At 39.0% G+C, this 21,745-nt stretch overlaps 1 protein-coding gene across 1 annotated transcript in view; it reads right to left on the bottom strand.

Moving 5' to 3' along the window:
• Window positions 1–21,745, bottom strand: part of LOC108242231 (contactin-4) — a 186,696-nt gene that overhangs the window by 43,588 nt on the left and 121,363 nt on the right. Inside the window, exons 6-13 of the mRNA XM_017426966.3 lie at window positions 19,334–19,537; window positions 17,968–18,070; window positions 17,666–17,850; window positions 16,290–16,432; window positions 16,023–16,152; window positions 15,574–15,724; window positions 5,400–5,527; window positions 3,683–3,855 (exon numbers count right to left, since the gene is read on the bottom strand). Of these exons, the coding sequence (XP_017282455.1) occupies window positions 3,683–3,855; window positions 5,400–5,527; window positions 15,574–15,724; window positions 16,023–16,152; window positions 16,290–16,432; window positions 17,666–17,850; window positions 17,968–18,070; window positions 19,334–19,537 (1,217 nt within the window). The remainder of the gene's footprint in view (window positions 1–3,682; window positions 3,856–5,399; window positions 5,528–15,573; window positions 15,725–16,022; window positions 16,153–16,289; window positions 16,433–17,665; window positions 17,851–17,967; window positions 18,071–19,333; window positions 19,538–21,745) is intronic.

Raw genomic sequence — 21,745 nt, 5'->3', positions numbered from 1 at the left:
TTTTTTAGACAAAACACTCAGGAGCTCTAAAAATTGCCATAAATCCTTTGGGCTACTCATATAAACAGTTTCTGTCCAAAACAAGGCAGAGGGGCACATCACATTCTTAGTTTTGGTCATTTTCTATGTCCTGTTCATGCAGGATCATTCAGGTAAATGTTATAAAATATATCCTGATGCATTCTCAAAATATGCTTCCAAAATATGGATCTGAATCTGTCTCTTGTTATTATTTTTCGCTGGAAAAGAGACAGACATGTTCTGTCTCCAGTAATCCTTCTCTAAAAAAATAATGGATAACCTAGTTCATCAACAAAGTACTCACTGTCTGTCCAAGACACTTTTTATTATTATTATTAATATTTTTATCTCCATCTCTGCCTCTGAGCTTCTCCCTCCAACAGAAGCTGGAGCTCCACGTTCAAATATTGTCTAATTTTTTTGGCTCAAACACAATAAAACTGAATAAATTTAACACTAAACACACCACACTACACCCTAACTATAAAATCCAAACACGTTAAATATCACAAAACTCATAACTCATTCCCGCGCTCGCGTTTTTTTGTTTTGTTTTGTTTTTTGGCGCCGCTGAACTTACTTTAATTTTTGCGCCTCTTTCTTCTTTTTACTGTAGATTTTTAGTCGTTTGACAGAAAACGTTGAGCCTCCGTCAGATTGGAGAGGAGGGGCTGTTTTTTTCATTCGGCTGGGTTGGGGGTGAGATCGGACGGAGGATGGGGGAGTTTTCTCCCGGTTTTGGCGCTTCTCGCTCTAACGCGCTGAAAATATGATGATGATTTTTAAAAAATATATATGTGTCGGGAATAATTTCTCATAACTCTGGTTTTCCTTGGCCTATCAAGATGATTTAAAAACTAGTGTAAAGCTTGAAGTCTGGACTTTCGACACACAAAAAAACGAAGTGTCTGAGAGGGCGGATCTTTTCCGCTAGAGCGTTTTAAATCGGTCATGTGACTTGGACGCGCCGGCGCGTCCGTCGACTTTAAAGAGTTAAAATACTTGGCTATTAGATTGAGGCTACAACTCATAAGGTCCATTGTTCCCATGAAAGAGGAAGCTTGAAGCAAAGATCAAGACAATATGGAGAGAAATCATCCAGCTGTCAGAACAACAAACAACAAAAGACGCAATGAAAAAAGTATCACAAGTTGCCCATACCCAAGGCAACAGAGACTGTTAAACAATGCCTCACAGCTCTGGCTACTCACCTGAAGAGGTACACACTCAAGAAGCACAGACCAGGAGAAGAAATAGAAACCAGAGGGTTTTTTTAGTGGCTGGGGACTAACATGAGAGTAGGTCCACCCAGAGCTGAGGCTGAGCAATATTGGAGAAGCATATTAGAAAATGATGAATGTACACAAGAAGCACGAGAAATAACAAAGGGTGAAGGAAGAAAAAATGAAGTGCTAAGTCAAGCTCAAAGTGGCGCAAATGGTCAACTCGGTGCTGCAGCCCAAAAACTGGAAAAATGTCTCCAACAGATCCCAGGAATAACCTCAGAGATCTCTGTCCAGAAGAGCACAGTCCTCGGAACACCTAACATACTACACAGAACCCTCAAGCTCTCAAGCCTCAAGACCTGAACTGGACATGAACAGGGCAAATACCACCTATATATAAAAAACCTATATATATATATATATATATATATAATTTATTTATATTAAGGATTATTTATCCAGATTTTACAGGAATGTGTTGAGTGGGTATTTTGTTTTTCACACATTTTCAAGACTTTTTAAGCTAGCCTGGAAACTATGGAGCCTGGCACTTCTTACCGTGTGTCATGATGACTTCACACACCAAAGAGAGAGTTGTTTACATCCAGGAATAAGTCACAGAATTTTTCAAAGGCCAACTAATTCTACAAATGAAATGTTAAATTCAAGATGAATGGAAGAGAAGGACCAAAACCAATGTGGATAAATTTGTTTGCATCCTTCCACATAAATCAAAAAAAAGAAACAAATAATGTGACAAAAGCCAAAAAGCTTCACTTTTGTTTCATCACCCCAAAAAAACTTCTCAGGGAAACTTTGAGGCTTGTCAACATGCATTTTGATGATTACCTGTCTGGCGTTTTTTGTGTTTTTTTGTGTTTTTCTGCCAATAATGGAGCCCTCATTGGTCTTCTTTCAAGACATTTGGGATTTAAAATGCAATGAATCACACAGAAAGTGATATGCTTTGACTTGAAGTTCACCTGTTGGCATCATTGTGCCCGGAATAATAGCTCTAACTTGAGGGGTTCCCAGTCAAATGTGAAGCAGCTGGGATAAAGATCAGCCGCTCCACATTGGAGGCCACAGTCCTCAGTTGAAAAAAGGGTTTACTGCCCTCTCCGAGTTGGGAGTAAGGTACTGCCTCAAATGGAGGAGTTTAAGTATTTTTTTTTTTTGTTCACAAGTGAAGTAAGAATCGAGCGTGAGATCAACAGATGGACTGGTGCGGCTTCCACAGTATTGTGTACTCTGTATTGGTCTGTTGTGGTGAAGAGGGAGCTGAACTGCAAGGCAAAGCTCTCTGTTTACCAGTCAGTCTGCGTTTTCACCCTTACCTATGATCATGAACTCTGAGTAGTGACTAAAAGAGCAAGATCTCTTATTCTGGCGCAGAGTAGCTGGGTTCTTACATAGAGCTTAGGTTTTATGGGAGAGACTCGGAGTAGAATCGCTGCTCCTCCACATCGAGAAGAGCCAGTTGAGGTGGTTCGGGCAAATGGTAAGGATGGCCCCCAGACTCCTCTCTAGGGACTAGGAGGAGATCATGGGGAAGACCCATGACACACTAAAAAGACTATGTCTTGTGGAATGCCTTGGAATCCTCCAAGAGCTGGAAAAGGTGGCTGTGGAAAGATCTGTCTGGGCCGCCCTATTTGAACTGCTGACCCTGCAATCCAACTCCAGAACAAGTGGCAGATAATGGATGGTTGAATCTATTTCAGTTAATTTTACAAACACTTAGCTAAATTTTATTGTGGGACTAATTAAGAGTCATTCACAACACATATACTCAGTGTAACAGTTACCAATATCACATGAGATCGCACATAACATTGTTTTCAAGGTTTGACAAAAACAGGTCCAACTCTGTCATTACTCAACATAAGATCATCTTAGTCTAAAACTCTGGCATGTATGTAAGCCTTCACAAAATGCTAGGCCTTTACATATTTTGATGAAAACAACATGAAAAGTAATCACAATATATTTCCTTATACTAAGGAAAAAAAATGCTTCAAAGTAGCTGTTTTTGTGGGTACTGTAGAAGGAATTTGGTGAGCAGTTTACTATTTATACACCACTAAAAATAAGTGTTATAGTTTTTTTCTTGTCTTTAAAGACAACTAACCTGTTGAATGTGAGCTTTAAAATCTTGAAAAAGCTAATTTTTCATCCAGCTGTCAGCCATTATGCAAAGCAGGACTACACGTACCTGCTTCTGACTGCATCTACATACTAAATGCACAGATATAACTAGTGGAAGCAAACAAGCACAAGCCAGAACTTATGGATTTTTTTATTTTTTTAATTTTACAAAAATTGCATTAATTTTTTTAAGCTCGTCATGAAAGGTAAATATAGAAATTCTGGAACTGGCAAATGTCTGTTAGAAGAAATCACATGCACAGACATTCCCTGACACAAAGACATACCCCTCCAATCATCTCGTAGTGCTCCTGCCTGCTGAAGTCGATGGCTTTGCCGTTGAAGAACCACTTGAAGGTGGGGTTCAGGGATGAATCACTGGATACTTCACAGGGCAGCACAAGGCTCTGTCCCACAGTTGCATCTGAAGTCAAAGGTGGAACAATGATCCTGGTGGGCTCTGCAGAACAAAAAATAAAATGGAGATAATTTGGTACTCTGTGTGAGACTGTTACCCTATAAAATCTGCCTGAATGAAGAAGGTAATAAAGCTTAATTTGGCCTGAATAATGAGACAGATTCTGGTCCATCAAGGTAATGAAGTGACCTTAAATAACTTCACTTAGGGAGCAAATGCCTCTTATTAATCTGCAGTGAATAATTTAATGCACTGCTTTCACAAAGTCATCTAGAAAAAATTAAGACTCCATCTTTATAATTATCTTCATTTAAATTCTGAATCTAAAAATTGCAACAGGAGGCTTTTTTGATAAATGAAAGTATTTATTTATTTTAATCATAATTACAGCAGTGGTTTGTCCCACCCTGCCACAGCTCAGTGCTGACAAAACCACAGATGGTTTATACATCTGTCAGATGCAGGCGGGAACAAAAGGAAGCTTTTTATTTAATTATCGTCCGCTGCCAAAAGTGAAGGCAGAGCAATAATGTTTCTGCTAATGGTTATGTGTGTGTACGCACATTTGTCTGTACAGTAAGCAAAATATCTCATGAATCACAGAACAGAATGTAGTGAAACTCTCAGAACATAATCATTGGATGTACATCTACAACCTATTAACCTTTGGAGTCAACTCAATTCACAATGGGTGCCATAACAAAGCAAATTTGGCAAACACAAAAATATCTATAGCTTAGTCAGTTTAACAAATATTCAGCTACAATTTGGTGTGGACAATTTGGCTGGGACTTATGTCCTGTTTATATTCTGAACACTGACTGATCACACAAGATCGATCATTACCTGTTGGTATTAACTCTATGTGTCTTTTAGCAAAATGTCTCATGAGCCACCAGATGGATTTTATTGAAACTTCCAGAAAGTTGATTTATTTTTGGAAATAACACAATTCAAGATGATCGCCACAACTGCCTGACCTCAAAAACACAAAAAATGATATAACTCAGCCCCTTTTGCTGATTTTGAGCTGAAATTTGGTATGACACAAGTTGAGCATTGTCCCCAACTCATATTTTGAGCCCAACACATTGGTCAACATCTTTGCTTTAAAATTTAGCATTATCTGTTGGATACAACCTTGTTTTTCTTTTTGCAAAAAATCTTATGGATCACTGGACAAATTTCAATGAAACTGTCAGAAAGCGATAATTGAATTTACATCTACAACCGATTAACTTTTGAAGTCACCTCATTCAAGATGGCCACCACTGCTAATTAGCCTTAGCCTACAGAAAAAATGGCTATATTTTAAAGAATTACACAGACATTGAGCTAGAATTTGGTGCAGTAGTAGCTGACAGCTTTTCACAACACACAATTCAAGCACTATCAGGTTATACAAGAGCATGAGATTACAAGTTAGTATAAAATATTGCAATTAAAAGAGGCAGGAAAGATGCATTCCTTAAAGGAATGCTAGGCCTTTAAATATCAATGTCTTGATGTAGACATGTTTCTTTCTCCACTAACAAATGTTTGCTGACAGTAGAAATCTGTGTAAAAAAATAAATAAAATAAAATACCTTTTACTACCAGAGCTCCTGTGCTGCTGGATGCTCCAAAATGGTTTCTGGCCACACATGTGTACCCGCCCTCATCCGATTTAGAGATGTTGGTGATGCGCAGAGTTCCATCCTCCAAGATAGTCTGTCTGAAAAGAGTGACAAAAACTGAAAATGTCTTACATCTATAATTTACTGAATACATTTTCTGATTACAGCATAAGGATCAAATTTACAAGTTCTCGGCTGTGCTATTGTCTGTTTTTCAAGCCATTAGCACTTTATTCTTCTTTGAATGGAGGCTTCAGAGTACATTTTTGGAAATCTATTTGCATATTTTACAAGATAAAAATTTATATTAGCAGAAGCAGGACAGAATGCGTGTAGTTCCATGTTAGCCGGACACACAACGGGGCGCTAGTGTTTGGGGAAGGATGGTGATAAAAGCAGAAAGCACTGGGTAGAGGCAGGCTGAAAGATGTCTTTACCTCCAGCCTTAATCACTTTGCAACATGTAGAGATATTATAAATATTTCATTACGTAAAGAAGAATATCACATTAATAACTGTGAGGCCTATGTTTGGGGTAATTATTTAGATAAGTCATGAACTTGTACAAGTGGAATCACTCTTGTGGCAAAGTAGTCAATATTGATAGGAAAAGGGGCTGGTGGTGAGGTAATTTATGGAGGTGTTATGGGACAGAACAATTACTCAAAACATACAAATTACATATTAATATATAAAAAAGTATAAACATGTTAGGTCATAAATTTTTAGTATCAGCAGATATTTATTTTGGTGTAACAGTACATCCCAAAAGTCATTGAGTGGGTAGACCTGCCTACAGTGACAATCAGCAATCATCCATTTTATGTAAACAAAGTATCATCTGCATCATTAAGCATTAACTAAAGCAAGAAAATTGTTCACATCAGATTGAAAGGCAGGGTGGTGGACGTCCCCCGTGTCTGCAGAACATACAGCAGGGTGACCACATGAGGCTGAGAGAGGAGGGTTTGAACTGGAACATAAAAGATTTGCTGTTTCATTCATTCATTTGTTCATTCATTGTTGCCACTGCCAAAGGCAAAGGCAGAGCGATGATGTTTTTGTCCATGTTTGTGTGCAACGTGTGATGAATTTTCTGTAAAATAGCTTGTGAATCATTGAACAGATTTGAATGAAACTTTTGGAAAGTATATTGGCTGCACCTTTTGAAGTCAACCCAATTCATGATGGCCACAGCAAAGCAATAATTCAGTCAATTTTACAGATCTTATTCTTTTCCAGTAGTTGCCACAGCAAACAAGCTTGCTTGAAAGATTTGACAAATGTTTTATGCCACATGCCCTTCGTGCTGCAACCTGGGCTCGAACCTGCAGCTTCAGGATTACAATTCACAGCACTGAGCTAATGCAGCCTCAGTCAGTTTTAAAGATAATAAGCTACAATTTGGTGTGGTAGTAGTTGAGAGTGATGCTCAATCTAAACTCTAAGCACTAACTGATCGCACCAGATTTGTGTTGAAATCTTTGCCAATGACTATTGGAATCAACTTTGTCTGTTTGATAGAGAAGTATCTTGTGAACCAGTGAGACAGTTTTAATAAAATGTCCAGAAAGTCATCACTGGGCTGACATCTGCAACTGATTAACTTTGGACTCAACCCAATTCAAGACAGTCACTATGCAAGAGGCGGGGTGTCCTCTGGACAGGTAGCAAGTCCAGCACAGAGTAATTCATTCTAGTGTTACTTATTTATAAGCAGAACTACTTGATTAATGTTGGCACAGTTCAGGTTTGTTAGGAAAACGCAATACAACATCTGAGCTCGGGTCTGGAAAGGATTGTGGCAGAAGAAATACATACCTTTACCATGCTTTTCACATGTGATCACATGATCACGATGAAATTGTTCCAAAATGGCACAGGAAATGTGTTCAAATCAGATGCTTTCCATATTGTCTGTCACATGTTCATTTAATTTAATGTATGATTTTCACGTGAAGTTCATTTGGTTTTTCTTTAAGGGTTGGACTTGAATATTGTCGGGTTTCAAGGAACAGTCAAATGTGAGCAGTTTGACGACAGACAGACTCAGGAGGCAACGGTAAAGGTAAATGATTTTATTTACAGTGCAAAGGAAGACAGGTATCCGGATCTGGAAGGGAAGGTTGGTGGTAAGTATGGGTAATGGCAGCAGTTAAGTAACGTTTGCAGATTTAATGTTGGATGTGTCTTCCTTACTGGTTTGGGGAGAGGACTCAGCACTGAGGTGAGAGGTGGGATAAGTGTTCTCGAGTGGAGGTTCTCCGGGTTAGTTGATCCCCAATGTGTGGGTAAGTGTTTACAGGTAAGAGTTCCACTGACAAGTTGGTTCCTTGAAGGACGCAGACAGGCAGCAGTGCAGACTGACTCAGGTGAGTGGCTCTCGGGGGTACTCCTGTGTAGAAGCAGCAAGTGACTCAGAGGACTTTCTGAAACAGGTTTAACTTGAGAAATATGAAAAGTTGGATGAACCCTCATAGAGGAGGGTAGGCGAAGTCTTATGGCAGATGGATTAATAACTCTTTCCACTGGGAACGGACCAATGAATTTGGGTGCCAGTTTCTTGGGTGTGTCTTCAATGTTAATGTTGCGTGTAGACTACTATACCTTTTGGCCAATGGGGTCAGTAGGAGCAGAGGAGCGATGTCGGTCTGCAAATCTCCTTTTTTGTTGAGCGGTTCTCAGAAGGGCTTCTCTGGTGTGTTTCCAAAATCGACGACATCAGCGGAGATGGATTTGGACAGAGGGAACCAGGACCTCGGATTCCTGACTAGGGAAAAGAGGAGGATTGTATCCTAGAGAGGCCTCAAAAGGTGAGAACCCTGTGGCAGAGGAGGTATGGCAATTATGTGCATACTCCACCCAAGGTAAGTGTTTGCACCAAGAGGAGGGATTGTTGTTGATGACATAACGGAGAGCAGACTCCAACTCCTAATTACATCTTTCAGTTTGTCCGTTAGATTGTGGGTGATAGCCGGAGGTGAGACTGACCTGTGCCCCCCAGGGTGTTGCAAAAACTCTTCCAAACTTGAGAAATAAACTGTGGTCCTCGGTCGGATATGATGACCAAGGGGAGTGGGAGTGGGAGTGTGAGTGGGAGTGGGTAGTGATTGGAAATGACTGGCCAGAGCTTTGTGGTTGCTCTTGTTTATTGCACAGGTGAGACAGGCTGTGACAAAGTCTTTTATATCAGAGGTCATAGTAGGCCACCAAAAAGGTCTCTTAGTGAAGGTTAGCATGCGAGACATACCAGGATGACAGGTAAACTGATGGTTATGAATCCAGTCCAGAACCTTGCTGATAATGGATTTTGGAATTAATATTTTACCTGCGGGACCTGTGCCAGGGTCCGGCTCAGACTGCAGTGCCTCGGAAATAGTGTTCTCAATGTCCCAGGTAAGCGCACTCAAGAAGCAGGTGGATGGTATTGGATGGTATAATATTGTTATCGGCCTTGAAGGTCTCTGAGGAGGAGTACTGTCTAGAGAGAGCATCAGGTTTGATATTCCTTGAACTGGGTCTGTAAGTAATAGCAAAATTGAATCGAGTGCAAAACAACAACCACCTGACCTGTCTGGGGTTAAGTCTCTTGGTATTCTGTAAGTAGGTGAGATTTTTGTGACCAGTCCAGATGATGAAAGGGATTTGGGAACCCTCCAGCCAATGTCTCCATTCCTCAAGTGCTAGTTTAATAGCTAGCAGTTCTCGGTTACCTACATTATAGTTTTGTTCAGAGGGTGATAACAGCCAGGAGAAAAAGGCACAAGGGTGGATCTTGTTTTCTCTACTCAACCACTGAGACAAAACTGCCCCCATCCCCGAATCTGATGCATCCGCCTCAACAATAAATTGTTTTCCTGGATCAGGATGGCACAGTATAGGAGCCGAGGAAAAAAGAGCCTTTAATTAATTTGGCAGTGCCTGAGTAGCTTTACAAAAGGCAAGTGATGCTCCAGCACTGAGCTAACCCTCACTGCAGCCTTCAGTACCCAGCAGCGCTGATGACCTTGATCCTCCGCAGTTGTGGATGATTAGTCTGCCAACCAATAAGGGACTGGAACTGGTAACCAGGAAACAAACTCACAGAACACCACAAATTTGTTATTTCAATATTACATCCCCAATTCCATTGAAGTTGGGATGTTGTGTCAAACATAAATAAAACCAGAATATGATGATTTGCAAATCCTTTTCAACCTTTATTCAATTGGATACACTACAAAAACAAGATAGTTAATGTTCAAATGGATGAACTTTATTGATTTTTTGCAAATATTTCCTCATTTTGAATTTGATGCCTGCAACACGTTCCAAAACAGCTGAGACAGGAGCATGTCTACCACTGCATTCCATCACCTTTCCTTTAACAACACTCAATAAGCGTTTGGGAACTGAGGACACTAATGGTTGAAGCTTTGTAGGTGGGCTTCTTTCCCATTCTTGCTTGATGTACAACTTCAGTTGCTCAACAGTCTGAGGTGTCCATTGTCATATTTTGTGCTTCATAATGCAACCAACTTCATTGGAACTGGGGTTGTAGTTCAAAAGATGAAATTTTGTTTTGTCTTCAGAATAGTCGAGACATGAGAGGTTGATTGAGGAAATCTCTAATCAAGCTCTGTGGTTGAACAGAGCAAAACATAAGGTTTAACGCTATTCTTCAGCGTGGCCCATTTCACAAACTTACAGAGGCCAAGTCTATTTCTAAACACACTTGTTTGCTAGTATTACTTTACTTAGACTCTTAGTCTGTACTGGTCAAAGCATTTTTGAAATTGCTAAAAAAAAAAGATTACCCTCTAAGACACAAGGATCTCTGTTTTTTGCTTTATTACGTGGAAGAACTTCTTATAGGAGGTCAGCTACTCTACAGCCTGAGCCTACAGTTCTGCTCTTATCATATTATGGTAGTTAGAATTGAAGACACCTCAGATGATTGTATTTCAGATTTTATAGGCTTGGATTTTATCTTGTCTGAATTGCAAAAGAAAAACAATAAACCCCTGTACAGAGAGCTTTTAAAGGTAACTTTAAAACAACTAAAGGGAGTTGACATAAAGGGATTTTGAAACCTCAGATCCAAAGTGGCAATTACATCTTCATTTACAGTGCTTTGCAGCGTGGAACACTTGGGTTGGCACACTGGTTCCAAACAAACAAGTCAGAAAGCATGTAAACATATGCATAAATGAGGCAGATTATACTCTCCTGTTGTGACCTTTGGAATCAGTAAATCAAACAGAAATGCTGTGAGCAGCCAGCTCAAAAATCAAGCAATTTCATCCCCGCTCCCAAGAATAAATATGTATTCACTTGGGCCACGCTTAGACCCAGAGAGCATGTCTGACACACAGTGCTTTGCGCTGATTTATTGACAAAAATATCAAACGCTGAGTGATGGAGGCACGCTGAGAACATGACCTGAGGGGCAATGAGGTGCAAAACAAATAGAAATGTACAGAAATATCTGCTTTGTAGACAAATTCCATTCCAGGCTGTGGATTTCTATTTGTATCCAAGAGCGCTGTCTGTATAACGGCTTGGTAATTTTTTTATTTATTTACTTTTTCTCAAGACAAACCTCTGAAAAACGATGATAAACAATCTATCTCACTGGTCACATGTTGAGGCAGTTCTGGTGAGTTATGGAAAATCAGTGGGAGCGTGGCTGAACATATTGATCAAAGTGAGAAATAGATTTCACACATCATCAGACTTGTACAGTAATTAACGTGCAAATCAAATGCAAAAGAAAAAAACAGTCACTTTACTATGTTAAAAAGAAAAGAGTAAGCAGCATTTTGGACAAATTGACAACTTACTTTCTCAGCAACTGGCATCTATTTCCTTGCACAATCTTGCAGTTGTGCTTTGAAATAAAACGACTGGTTTTGTTAATAAAATGATGACTAAAGGGTATCATTCACAATCACAAAGTCAAATTATTACAATTTTCTTGATTTAACACAAAAGAACAACAAAAAACTGGCTTCCTTTTTTATTTTACTTAGTTAGGCACTTGTTGGTTTCCCTACCAAAACAAATAGGCTGGATTAATAAAATATGAAACAACTTTAAAATATAGGAAAGACTTAACAAAAATGCAAGAAAGAAATCTGAAAGTCTTCTTTAAAATAAATAAATAAATAAATCAACAAAACTACTTCCACTGACGCAGTTTAGTCAAAGAACGTTAAAAATCTCTTTGTCTTGTTAGTAAAATCAAATGACAGAGGTGGCAACAGAAACGAAGCACAATGCCAGGTGCAACAGCATAACCATGTAAATATTCCTTTTTTAAAAATCCTCTCAGGGCGAAAAAGTTACACAGCTCATGGTGAATTTTTAGTGTGATCAAAGTCATTTCAGCATTACAAAAGAAACACTTCATCTTTAGTGCTGTAAGAGAGAACAACTCCTTTTATAAATGATGAAAAAGTGTAGAAAACTTCCATTAAAGGCTTCCTGTTGAAGACAGATCTTGTTAGAATTCAGTCAAAAAGGCTTCTACAAGAAAATGTTGGTTTTCAACATCAACCTACAACATGTAGATGATGTACATGATGATGATGTATTGTTAAATTATATCACACTTGCTTAAATCAATTCTTAGGCTAAAATCTCTTTAATCTTAAAGCATTTTGACACTGCTAACTACCAGGAACAAGTTTCATTTAAAGACAAACTTCAGGGTTCTTCTTGCTCAGTTTATTTCAAGCCCTTCATCTATTTAAAGGTGCTGTAGGCCTCGGAAGTTAAAGATTGGGAGGAAAAAGGAAGCAAGACTCGCACTAAAAAGCTGTTCTGTCAGGTAATGAAACAGTTTCTTACAAGGCTTCTTTTTTTTTTTTAAAGAGAAGCTCACCACTAAATGTCTGCTGATGTATGATAAAAATAAAAATGCTCCACATCTATTCAGCAACATGCATCTCCACCTATTCTCCAGGAATATATTTAAAAAGTGTTCTGCATTCACATTCAAAAAAGGTTAAAAAACAAAAACAACTGGACTTCTATTCTGTAGTTGAAGACGTTTCACTTCTCATCTGAGGAGCTTTCCCAATTCATAAATAGAGAGTGTCTTTTTGGTCCAAAATATGAAAACTTTGGTCCTCAAAGAAGTGTCCCTTATCCTTGAGGTGTAGGTGAACCGCCGATTCTTGTCCAGATGCATGGCTCTCCTGTGTTGAGCCATGCGTCTGTGGAGAGGTTGTTTGGTCTTTCCAGGACCAAAATGTTCATATTTTGGACCGAGAAGACAGATGGTTTGAGAGGGGGGTGAAGGAAGCCATCTATGTCAAAAGGGAGAAACCAACATTAAACAGAGGAGGANGTCAGTTTCACTACAATCAACACCTGCACTCATGTGACAAGAGTGGCCCATCAGTGAGTCAGACAAACAAGGACCCTAACGAGCCTCAATTGTTAGGAGAGTGAGAACAATTTGCAAGCAATCCAGCTTACATCACATCTCAGCTTTAAAAGCTTAACTCCACACTCTATTTCTGAATTGAGAAAGCTCCTCGGATGAGAAGCGAAACGTCTTCAACTACAGAATAGAAGTCCAGTTGCATTTGTTTTTTAACCTTTTTTGAATTTACCATGGCCTGGATGACTAAGAATCTACACCAGCATTCTGTATTCACACCAACATAGCACACCTTTTGCATGTGTCTGCAGTCTCTGTATACACTGTATTCAGTGCTTTGTTACCTTCTGCATTCACACACTAAGAATATCAGGGCAATGAGGCATTCAGTGCCTTGCCCATGGAATCTTTGTTTTATTTGTGCTTTGCTTTGGTGTAGAGTGTTTTAAGTAATATATTCTTCAACTCTTTTTTTATCATGTCAGTCAGAAGAATGCAGTTAAATAAATTGTGCACCCATTTCTAGAAGGGAACAGTGATCACTTGTGGCTAAAGCATCCTCTGTATGTTTCCCTGTACCCATTCCAGGTGTTTGTACTGTGATGGGTCAGTACAAAGATATGTACCTTTACACACCTCCTGGGAACTGAACCACCAATCTTCTAGGTGGGAACAGACTTCCCTTCCACTAAGCTTCCCTCACAATAAAGAGGAGGAACAAAGCCCATAGGAAACAACAGGAATACCATTATGGCACTTTCTTTTTCTTTCCATTCACACCCTGAATGAAACGTTTTTTGTTTTTTTTAAATGACATGAATGAATAAGAACAACAATTTTCCCAGTTGGATTGTTGTCTATGTTGGCACTAGAAATGTTCAGAGGGTCTGTCACTTCTCACCTGTTTGTACAGATGATAGGAGTTTAGCCACACTAGGTAAAGGCAAAGTGATTAACTGTATTGATGTCATGCAACCAATCAGGTGGGACGACAAACCAAGATCATACATTTAGATTGAAAAGCAGGAAGGGGCTTGCATGTGATAGACTGTGGGCAGACAATAGCAGAGTAACATAATTTTAGGATTATTCTGGGGTTGCTACCAGACTCAGTATGACAGTACTTCTTTATTTTTTGTTTTTTACTAAATCTTCCATTTTCTCTGATCTCATTTAATGGTGTAAAAGAGTAGTTAATTTATATTTTGGTATCTAAACAGCATTTCCATGATCTATTGATCTAATTACCTTTTTTGCAACATATTTACTAAAATACTTTAGCCATAACTGGTTTCCTTAGTTGTTTATATGTAAATAAACTCCCTTAAACTTAAAGTACACTGTCCTTCAAGTTTCTTTCACGTGAATTAGGGGCCCTCAACTTGCTCCAGAACCCTAAGATTGTCAATCAGAAATCAAACTAAGACTAGCATCTGAACTAACCTAACTTCCAAAATTATTATTTCTTATGCGTATCATGTGTTTAGTTTGTTTCAGCAGAGACAGCAGGGATGCCCACATACTCATACAACATACAATGTTATGCTTTTATTTTTATGTTTCATAACAAACATGGAGTGAAATTACTGTATTTAGAAATCTACCGTAGGATAATTTTGAACATCATTAGGATTCTAAACATGAGTGTATGCACAATGTTGCATTAAATATCAATTACACATCAAAATATGGCCTAATTATAAAAAGCTGTAATCAGTACTAAATGAAGAGTCATTTGCCAGCCAAAAAAGCTTGTTCTTATTGGTGAGCTGTGCCAAATGATCCGGATCCCAGAAAAAAAAAAAAAAAAAAAAATGGAATTCCCATCACTATACTCCCCAAGACCCTGAAGGGGTATAAAGTAGAAATGGATGGATGGACTTCACTAGTTGAATTAATAAGGTTTCTGTTTGAAGCAGCTCTTATTTGAGTTTGACTTCCTTTCAGTGGGTTCATGCTAAATTGTTATTTTCAGAGAATGTGAAAAAAGCAAAGCTTTTATTAGGTAAAATGATTTTAATTTCTTTACTCTGGCCTCTCTAACATACACAGCCATGTGGAACCTACGTTTAAAGAAGTGGCACTAATATGCTCAAGCCCTGTTGGTTCTTCCTCAGTCTATTAATATTTGCTAAGGCGGACTGCAACAAAATACCGAAGTTCCTAAAGCTTGATGGTTTTGTCTTGCACCTAAGATATCAAACCTGAAATTGGGAGGATATTCAGCCTTTTATTTAGCACTATGTAGAGTCCAAAAAAGGTTAAAAACCAAAAACAACTGGACTTTTATTCTGTAGTTGAGGACATTTCGCTTCTCATCTGAGGAGCTTTCTCAATTCAGAAATAGATAGTGTGGAGTTGAGCTTTTTAAAGCTGAGATGTGATGTAAGCTGGAAGCGAAACGTCTTCAGCTACAGAAGGAAAGTCCAGTTGTTTTTGTTTTTTAACCTTTTTTAAATTTACCATGGCCTGGATGACTGAGAATCTACACCAGCATATTGCACTATGTAGAGTTTCATGGAAGATGTATTATCCAACTTGTTCATTACTTTGAAGAGATGTAAAACCTTAAAGATTCACATTGCTGAAAGAAACTGTTTTCTGTCTTGTGCATTGTGCTGCTGATATGATTCAGAGAGCTAGATAATATCTATTTTTATATGACTATATGCTCAGAGAATACTGACAGCTAAAAGTGGTGAATAAGGTGCCTGAATGAAAAAAAGTTAAAGTACCCTATGAGTTGGTTGTGGAGCAGTGTTTACATTACCCTACCTCTCACTGTCTTTCAGGAGTTTTCCCCCTCGCCACCAGGAGATTGTGGCCCTGGGGGAAGCGTTGGGCCGGCACTCTAACACCACCTCTCCCCCTCTCTGGATCACTGTGGATTTCTTCACAGACCGCTGGGTAAAGTCAGGCGGCGAAGCTGGGAACGAGAGCCGTGTTGAGGGCATTTGTCTCGGTTTGTGGAGGGGCAAGAGACAAAATGTCAAATGTATCACAAATTACAGAAATCATATTTCACTACCAAAAAAGGTGTGTTGTTTGAAGTGATTATGGAAATGAAAAAGAAAAGGACACAACTCTATCAGGAGCAGTTTAATCAGATTTAATGAGTTTAGTCACTTTTAGGCAGGAGACACTGTGAGCTCATCGCTAACAGAATGTATAGATGGTGTATGGATAGTTCTGCTTTGGGTTTAGATCAAGGCAAAACAACCTACCTACAACCTTGAGCTCAGCGCTGGCATAGATGGATCCATATTCATTTTCTGCAACACACTGATACATTCCTGAGTCTGATAAACTGATCTTGGATATGGTCAGTCTACCAGCTTCAACATGAACTGTCCCCTGCAAATAACACACAGGAAAATGTCAGTGATGTTGTTGAATTTTGTATTTTCACATCTTTTATTTAAGAAAAAAACATTGCATCTGTATTTTTTTCATTATATAACTAAAATTGATGCTTTCTTCTTGTTTCTTACCTTTGTTGTTAGTGACTGACCATTCTTTAACCATCGATATGTAGGCCTGGGCTTACCAATGGCTTTACATTCCCATTGCAGATTAGCATCAATTGCCATATGTGCATCTTTCAGTGTCTGAGCCCAGTGCAGATGTTCAACATCTGAGCAGAAAAATAGATCAACAGAAATTTATTTGAAGATATATGATTTTGTTTCCTGTATTGTATTATAAAAAAGAAGATCTTGACTGTGCTCTTCAAAGAATTGTGCTGAATAAATCCCACCCAGTACATCATTCTAACGCGACAGTAGACAAGAAAATAGCTTGCACTGAGTTTTCCTGCCATGGAGAGAAGTACGAGTGGTTGTTTATTGGCATATAATAATGACAGAAAAGGCCCATAAACCTGTGCTCAGGTATATGGGTCCTCTGCTAGAGTCTGCTCTGTAGACAAGCTTTAGTGGCTTGAACTCAATACAAGCCACCACAGGCACAAATAGCGAGCAATAAAAAAAGTAGAATTGCATTACAAATGTCTGTGACTGATTGTAGACTGGAGGTGCTGCCACTGCCACTCCCTGGACCATTTCTAGATGGTTTACATTTTGTCCTAGCATTATTGACATGTCATAACAGCATATGGACAGGACATTTAGTGCATAAAGATTTTTAAATTTTAGATTAATAAAATCAATAAATTTTAGATGAATAAAATCAATAAATTTTAGATAGATAGATAGATAGATAGATAGATAGATAGATAGATAGATAGATAGATAGATAGATAGATAGATAGATAGATAGATAGATAGACAGACAGACAGATAGATATTCAACATTAGCCCAAAACCAAAAGTTGGACTAATTCTGTCAGTTTTACAGCTATAGAGGTAAAATATGGTGTGGTAGTAGCCGAGCGTCATTCACAACATATACTTTGTGCACTATACATTGCACACCATCTTAGTTTAACATGAATTTTGTTGTAACTGTACTCCTACATCTTAACTTTGGTAGTCAAGTTAATTAAAGATGGTCACATACATTAAAATGCTATAACTCAATCAATAACTAATTAGTTTAGAAATGAGAGAGACTTGATAAATTTTTCACTGATGGCAGTACTTTCCGGAAACATTGCTTTACTTGAGATTTTTAAAAAAATCGTTAAAATAACCTAACAAGTAAGATACCTATGGTTTTTACTTGTTAAAGAAATTAGCATGATATTTGCAAAGATCTTTATTTTTCACACACACAAAATCACTTCATTTCCCTTTTAGTTTATATTTTTACAGTTTATTTCAAAGCTAAAGAAAAAAAAAAACAGTCATCACTGTTAAACAGGAATTGTGACAAAGAGAAAAAACAAAAAAAGGGAAATCATCCTTACTCTGGAATATGAGCTGCCCTCTGGCCACATTTCTTCCTCGGCTGTTCTCAGCAACGCACTCGTACACACCGGCATCCTCTGGGCGAAAATATGGAATTTCAAGATCCCCAGTGGAGTGGTTGATTTTAATCTTGCCAGGGAGTGGATTTCCATCAGCTTTCCTCCAGGAGATAGAAGGCACGGGACTGCAGAAGCAACCCACACAAGGTCACACTGACCGTAAGGATTGTTGCCATGTTTGTCTGCGTTTTCTAGCTTCTTCACAAATCCCTCCAAAGCAGCATGTTGTGTGTGACACTTACTTTCCTAAAGCAAAGCATTCTAGCTTCACTGACAATCCTTTGGAGACATGAAGGGTGTCAGGAAAGTGAACCTCAATCTTTGGCTCATACTCTCCCATCACAACTATGTGAAGGACAAAAGCAAATTACACAAACACAAAAGAACAAGTTAATCTTGTAGTTCACTCTGAACTCATAGAATTGGGTTTGTTACATGTAAATAAAAAACAGAATGCAATGATTTGCAAATCTCATAAACCCGTATTTTATTCACCATGAAACACAGGAAACACATCAAATGTTGAAACTAGAAAATTGTGCAGTTTTTAGGAATAAATAAGGTAATATTGAATTTGATGGCAGCAACTCATCTCAAAAAAGCTGGGTCAAAGCTATGTTTACCACCTTTTCTCTTCAGTACAAAGGATGTGGCATCTCGGGTTTCCAAAAAGAATTTCAAATTTCAGTTCATTCTGAGCACAGAACAGTTTTCCACTTTGGTGATATTATGAACTGTAGTTGATAAGAAAGTCAAAGTGTTCCCAGTTTTTTGTTAAAGGACATTCTTCTGAAATTGTTTTTTTCACAGACTGGTGAACTTCTGCCTATCTTTACTTTTGAATGATTCAGCTTGTCTAAAATGCTCTTGTTATACCCAGTCCTCTTACTGACCTGTTGCCATTTAACGTAACTAGTTACTAAAGGCTTCTCCAGCCATTTCATATTCGTACCAATTAATTTTACAGCCTTTTGCAGCTCCTGTCCCAACTTTTTTGTGCTTATGTTGCTGCCATAAAATTCAAAATTAACTTGTTTTTCCCAAAAAGGAGACCATTTATTAGTTTAAACATTGAATATGTTTAGTTTTTTTCCATTTAGAACAAAATATGGATTTATGTGATTTGTGAATAATTGAATTTTGTTTTTTTTTTAACTTTTTACAAAATGTCCCGACTTTGTCAAAATTGGGGTTGTAGACACTTTAGGACGTATGACACAGGCAAAAAGTATATTGAGGCTGTGAACAGCTTTAGCAGATGAATATATTATATCCGTATTAGTGCAGGTCTGGAGAGAAAAACAAAACTGGTCCTGTGGAGGTTTGTATGGATGTCAAGCTCCTTGCTGTGTGTGAGTCTGCATGCACTCTAGTTATGTAAATAGGCGCGTTCATGCAGATCCAGAGGTTTCCTCGCATACATAACCCTGTGTACTAGAGAGCTGTTGAATTGTGTTAAAACCTTGCCCAAAAAAAAAAAAAAAGTAAGAGGGAAAAACAATGTCACGCTTGAGACAAGCAATTTATCTCCTCTGCCCGCCCTCCCTACGAATGTTCGTGTCAGCTCAGTGCACAAAATAAGCAGACAGTGGACCAGAGACACTTTACCGTCCCTTCGCACCACCACGGGAGTTGGAGAGCTGAGCACTGTAGCATTGGTCATCATGTTCCTCACTGCACACGTGTAATTCCCCGCGTCCAAAGCCTCAACCTTGGCGATGTACAAGTTGCCAGTCCTCTGAGAGATGAAGCGACGAGTGTCCTGCTGCAAAAAGCTGAGCTGTCCATTGAAAACCCAGGAGTATTTGATCTCTATAGAATAAATAAATACAGGGTAATGAATAAGCAAAACAGAAAAAGAAAAAAATGACAAGCAAAAAGACAAATTGTAATTTTGTTTTTTGCAGGTACTCAAATAAAAAGATGTAGGAAGGCTGAAACAACTGAACTGATAGCATAAAGGTACATGTCAGGCCTGCTTCTTCGGTGCGTCTTTAGTGATTGTATTTGGATAGCGCCACAGGTCTGAATGGCTTAAGCGCACATTGAAATAATTTTAACTCAACTATCTTCAGAGGTGATCTAGACTCCTTTTGCCCACATATGTTTGTTAGTCTGAACACCATCTGTCCTGATCTTCATTGTAGGAGCTCCAAGTGAACTGATGTGACATGAAAAAAGCAACAAAGCTGGACGTATCAAGGCAAAAAAGAAAAATAAATAAACAAATAAAATTCACTCAGCTGATGTCTGATTAAAAATAATTCAACAGTCATCCTTGTGGAGATTCCGAAGACAGCTTTATCTATTTACTCATTTATTCTTTAGCTGAAAGTCTCTATTTATCACAATCCTAATCATTATAAAAATCAGTTTTGTCTGGATTTGATTCATCAAAGTGGATGGCAGGACTTTTTATGGATGAGTTTCTCTTCAGTTTAATGTTTGCTCTGATTGTTTTAGAGCTGATTGCACCCAATGTGGTCACTATAAGCTATAATGTGCCTGTGTCAATCACAGAACAACAGTTTCAGTAGTGTTATGTGGCATTATATTCACCTGACGTCACATTCACAGTGGAGTTGATGACTATCAGCGCACTGTGGAGTTTTAAGGGTTAAAGCTCTCTGCCTTTTCTCCAATACGGACTTAGCTAATTAAAATGTATTAAGAAATAATTAAACAAAAGTGCATCTCAAAAGACTCATATTATCAGCAAACATCTGGAATATAGTCAAGATGTCTGAGCATATTGTAATGTTTATAGAAACACCAGCGGACCATGTTGCTGATCTGACAGCCACACTGAGTGACATGGCTGCCTGGATCTGCTTACAGAGCAGGTAATCGACATCCAACTGCAAAAATGTTTTGGGGCAAAAATTACTGACAGGTAGAAAAGCTGTAACTAAGAGCTGACCACTTGCAGTCACATCACCCGAGGATATTTAATGATGGGTCTGAACAGGTAAAATCTAAAAAAATATTTTTTGTTTGTTTGTTTTGTTGTTTAATGTGCATTGTATTATTTTACTAAGCTTGTGTCACACTGCTTAAACAAATATATATATATATATATATGTTTTCTTGAACTGGAATATTTCATTTCACCTTGTCATTGGTACTGAAAAGCACACACATTTTTCAGGGTTAATAGGAGTTTAGGCACATCACAGTTATGGCAAGAGAACTTTTTAACTTTAGTGTGACAGGAGAAAAGCTCTATATGTGAGAAAACTAATTACTCTGAAGACCCTTGCGCCATTTTCTTTTCAGATGGCGTTAATTGCAGCTTTATGTTAACTAAGTCAGAGAGCCTGGTTTACTTATTGCTCTGTTTCTGTGGTTTCATCTTATTAGTCCATCCATCCATCCATTCTCTTCCGCTTATCCGGGGTCGGGTTGCGGGGGCAGCAGCCTAAGCAGGGAGACCCAGACTTCCCTCTCCCCAGCCACTTGGGCCAGCTCCTCCGGGGGAATCCCAATGCGTTCCCAGGCCAGCCGAGAAACATAGTCCCTCCAGCGTGTCCTGGGTCTTCCTCTGGGCCTCCTCCCGGTGGGACGTGCCCAGAACACCTCACCAGGGAGGCGTCCAGGAGGCATCCTCATCAGATGCCCGAGCCACCTCAACTGGCTCCTCTCGACGTGGAGGAGCAGCAGCTCTACTCTGAGTCCCTCCTGGATGACCAAGCTTCTCACCCTATCTCTAAGGGAGAGCCTAGACACCCTGCGGAGGAAACTCATTTCAGCCGCTTGTATTCGCAATCTCGTTCTTTCGGTCACCACCCAAAGCTCGTGAACATAGATGAGGGTCGGAACTTAGATCGACCGGTAAATCAAGAGCTTCACTTGTTGACTCCGCTCTCTCTTTACCACAACAGACAGGTACAGCGCCCGCTTCACTGCAGACGCTGCACCAATCCACCTGTCGATCTCCCGCTCCATTTTTCCCTCATTCGTGAACAAGACCCCGAGATACTTAAACTCCTCCACTTGGGGCAGGACATCTTCCCCGACCCG

Source organism: Kryptolebias marmoratus, linkage group LG4 (assembly GCF_001649575.2).
Source record: "Kryptolebias marmoratus isolate JLee-2015 linkage group LG4, ASM164957v2, whole genome shotgun sequence".
In the NCBI taxonomy this organism is placed as follows: Eukaryota; Metazoa; Chordata; class Actinopteri; order Cyprinodontiformes; family Rivulidae; genus Kryptolebias; species Kryptolebias marmoratus.
Note: the sequence above shows the minus strand (reverse complement) of the source record. Positions and strands in the feature narration are given on the sequence as shown.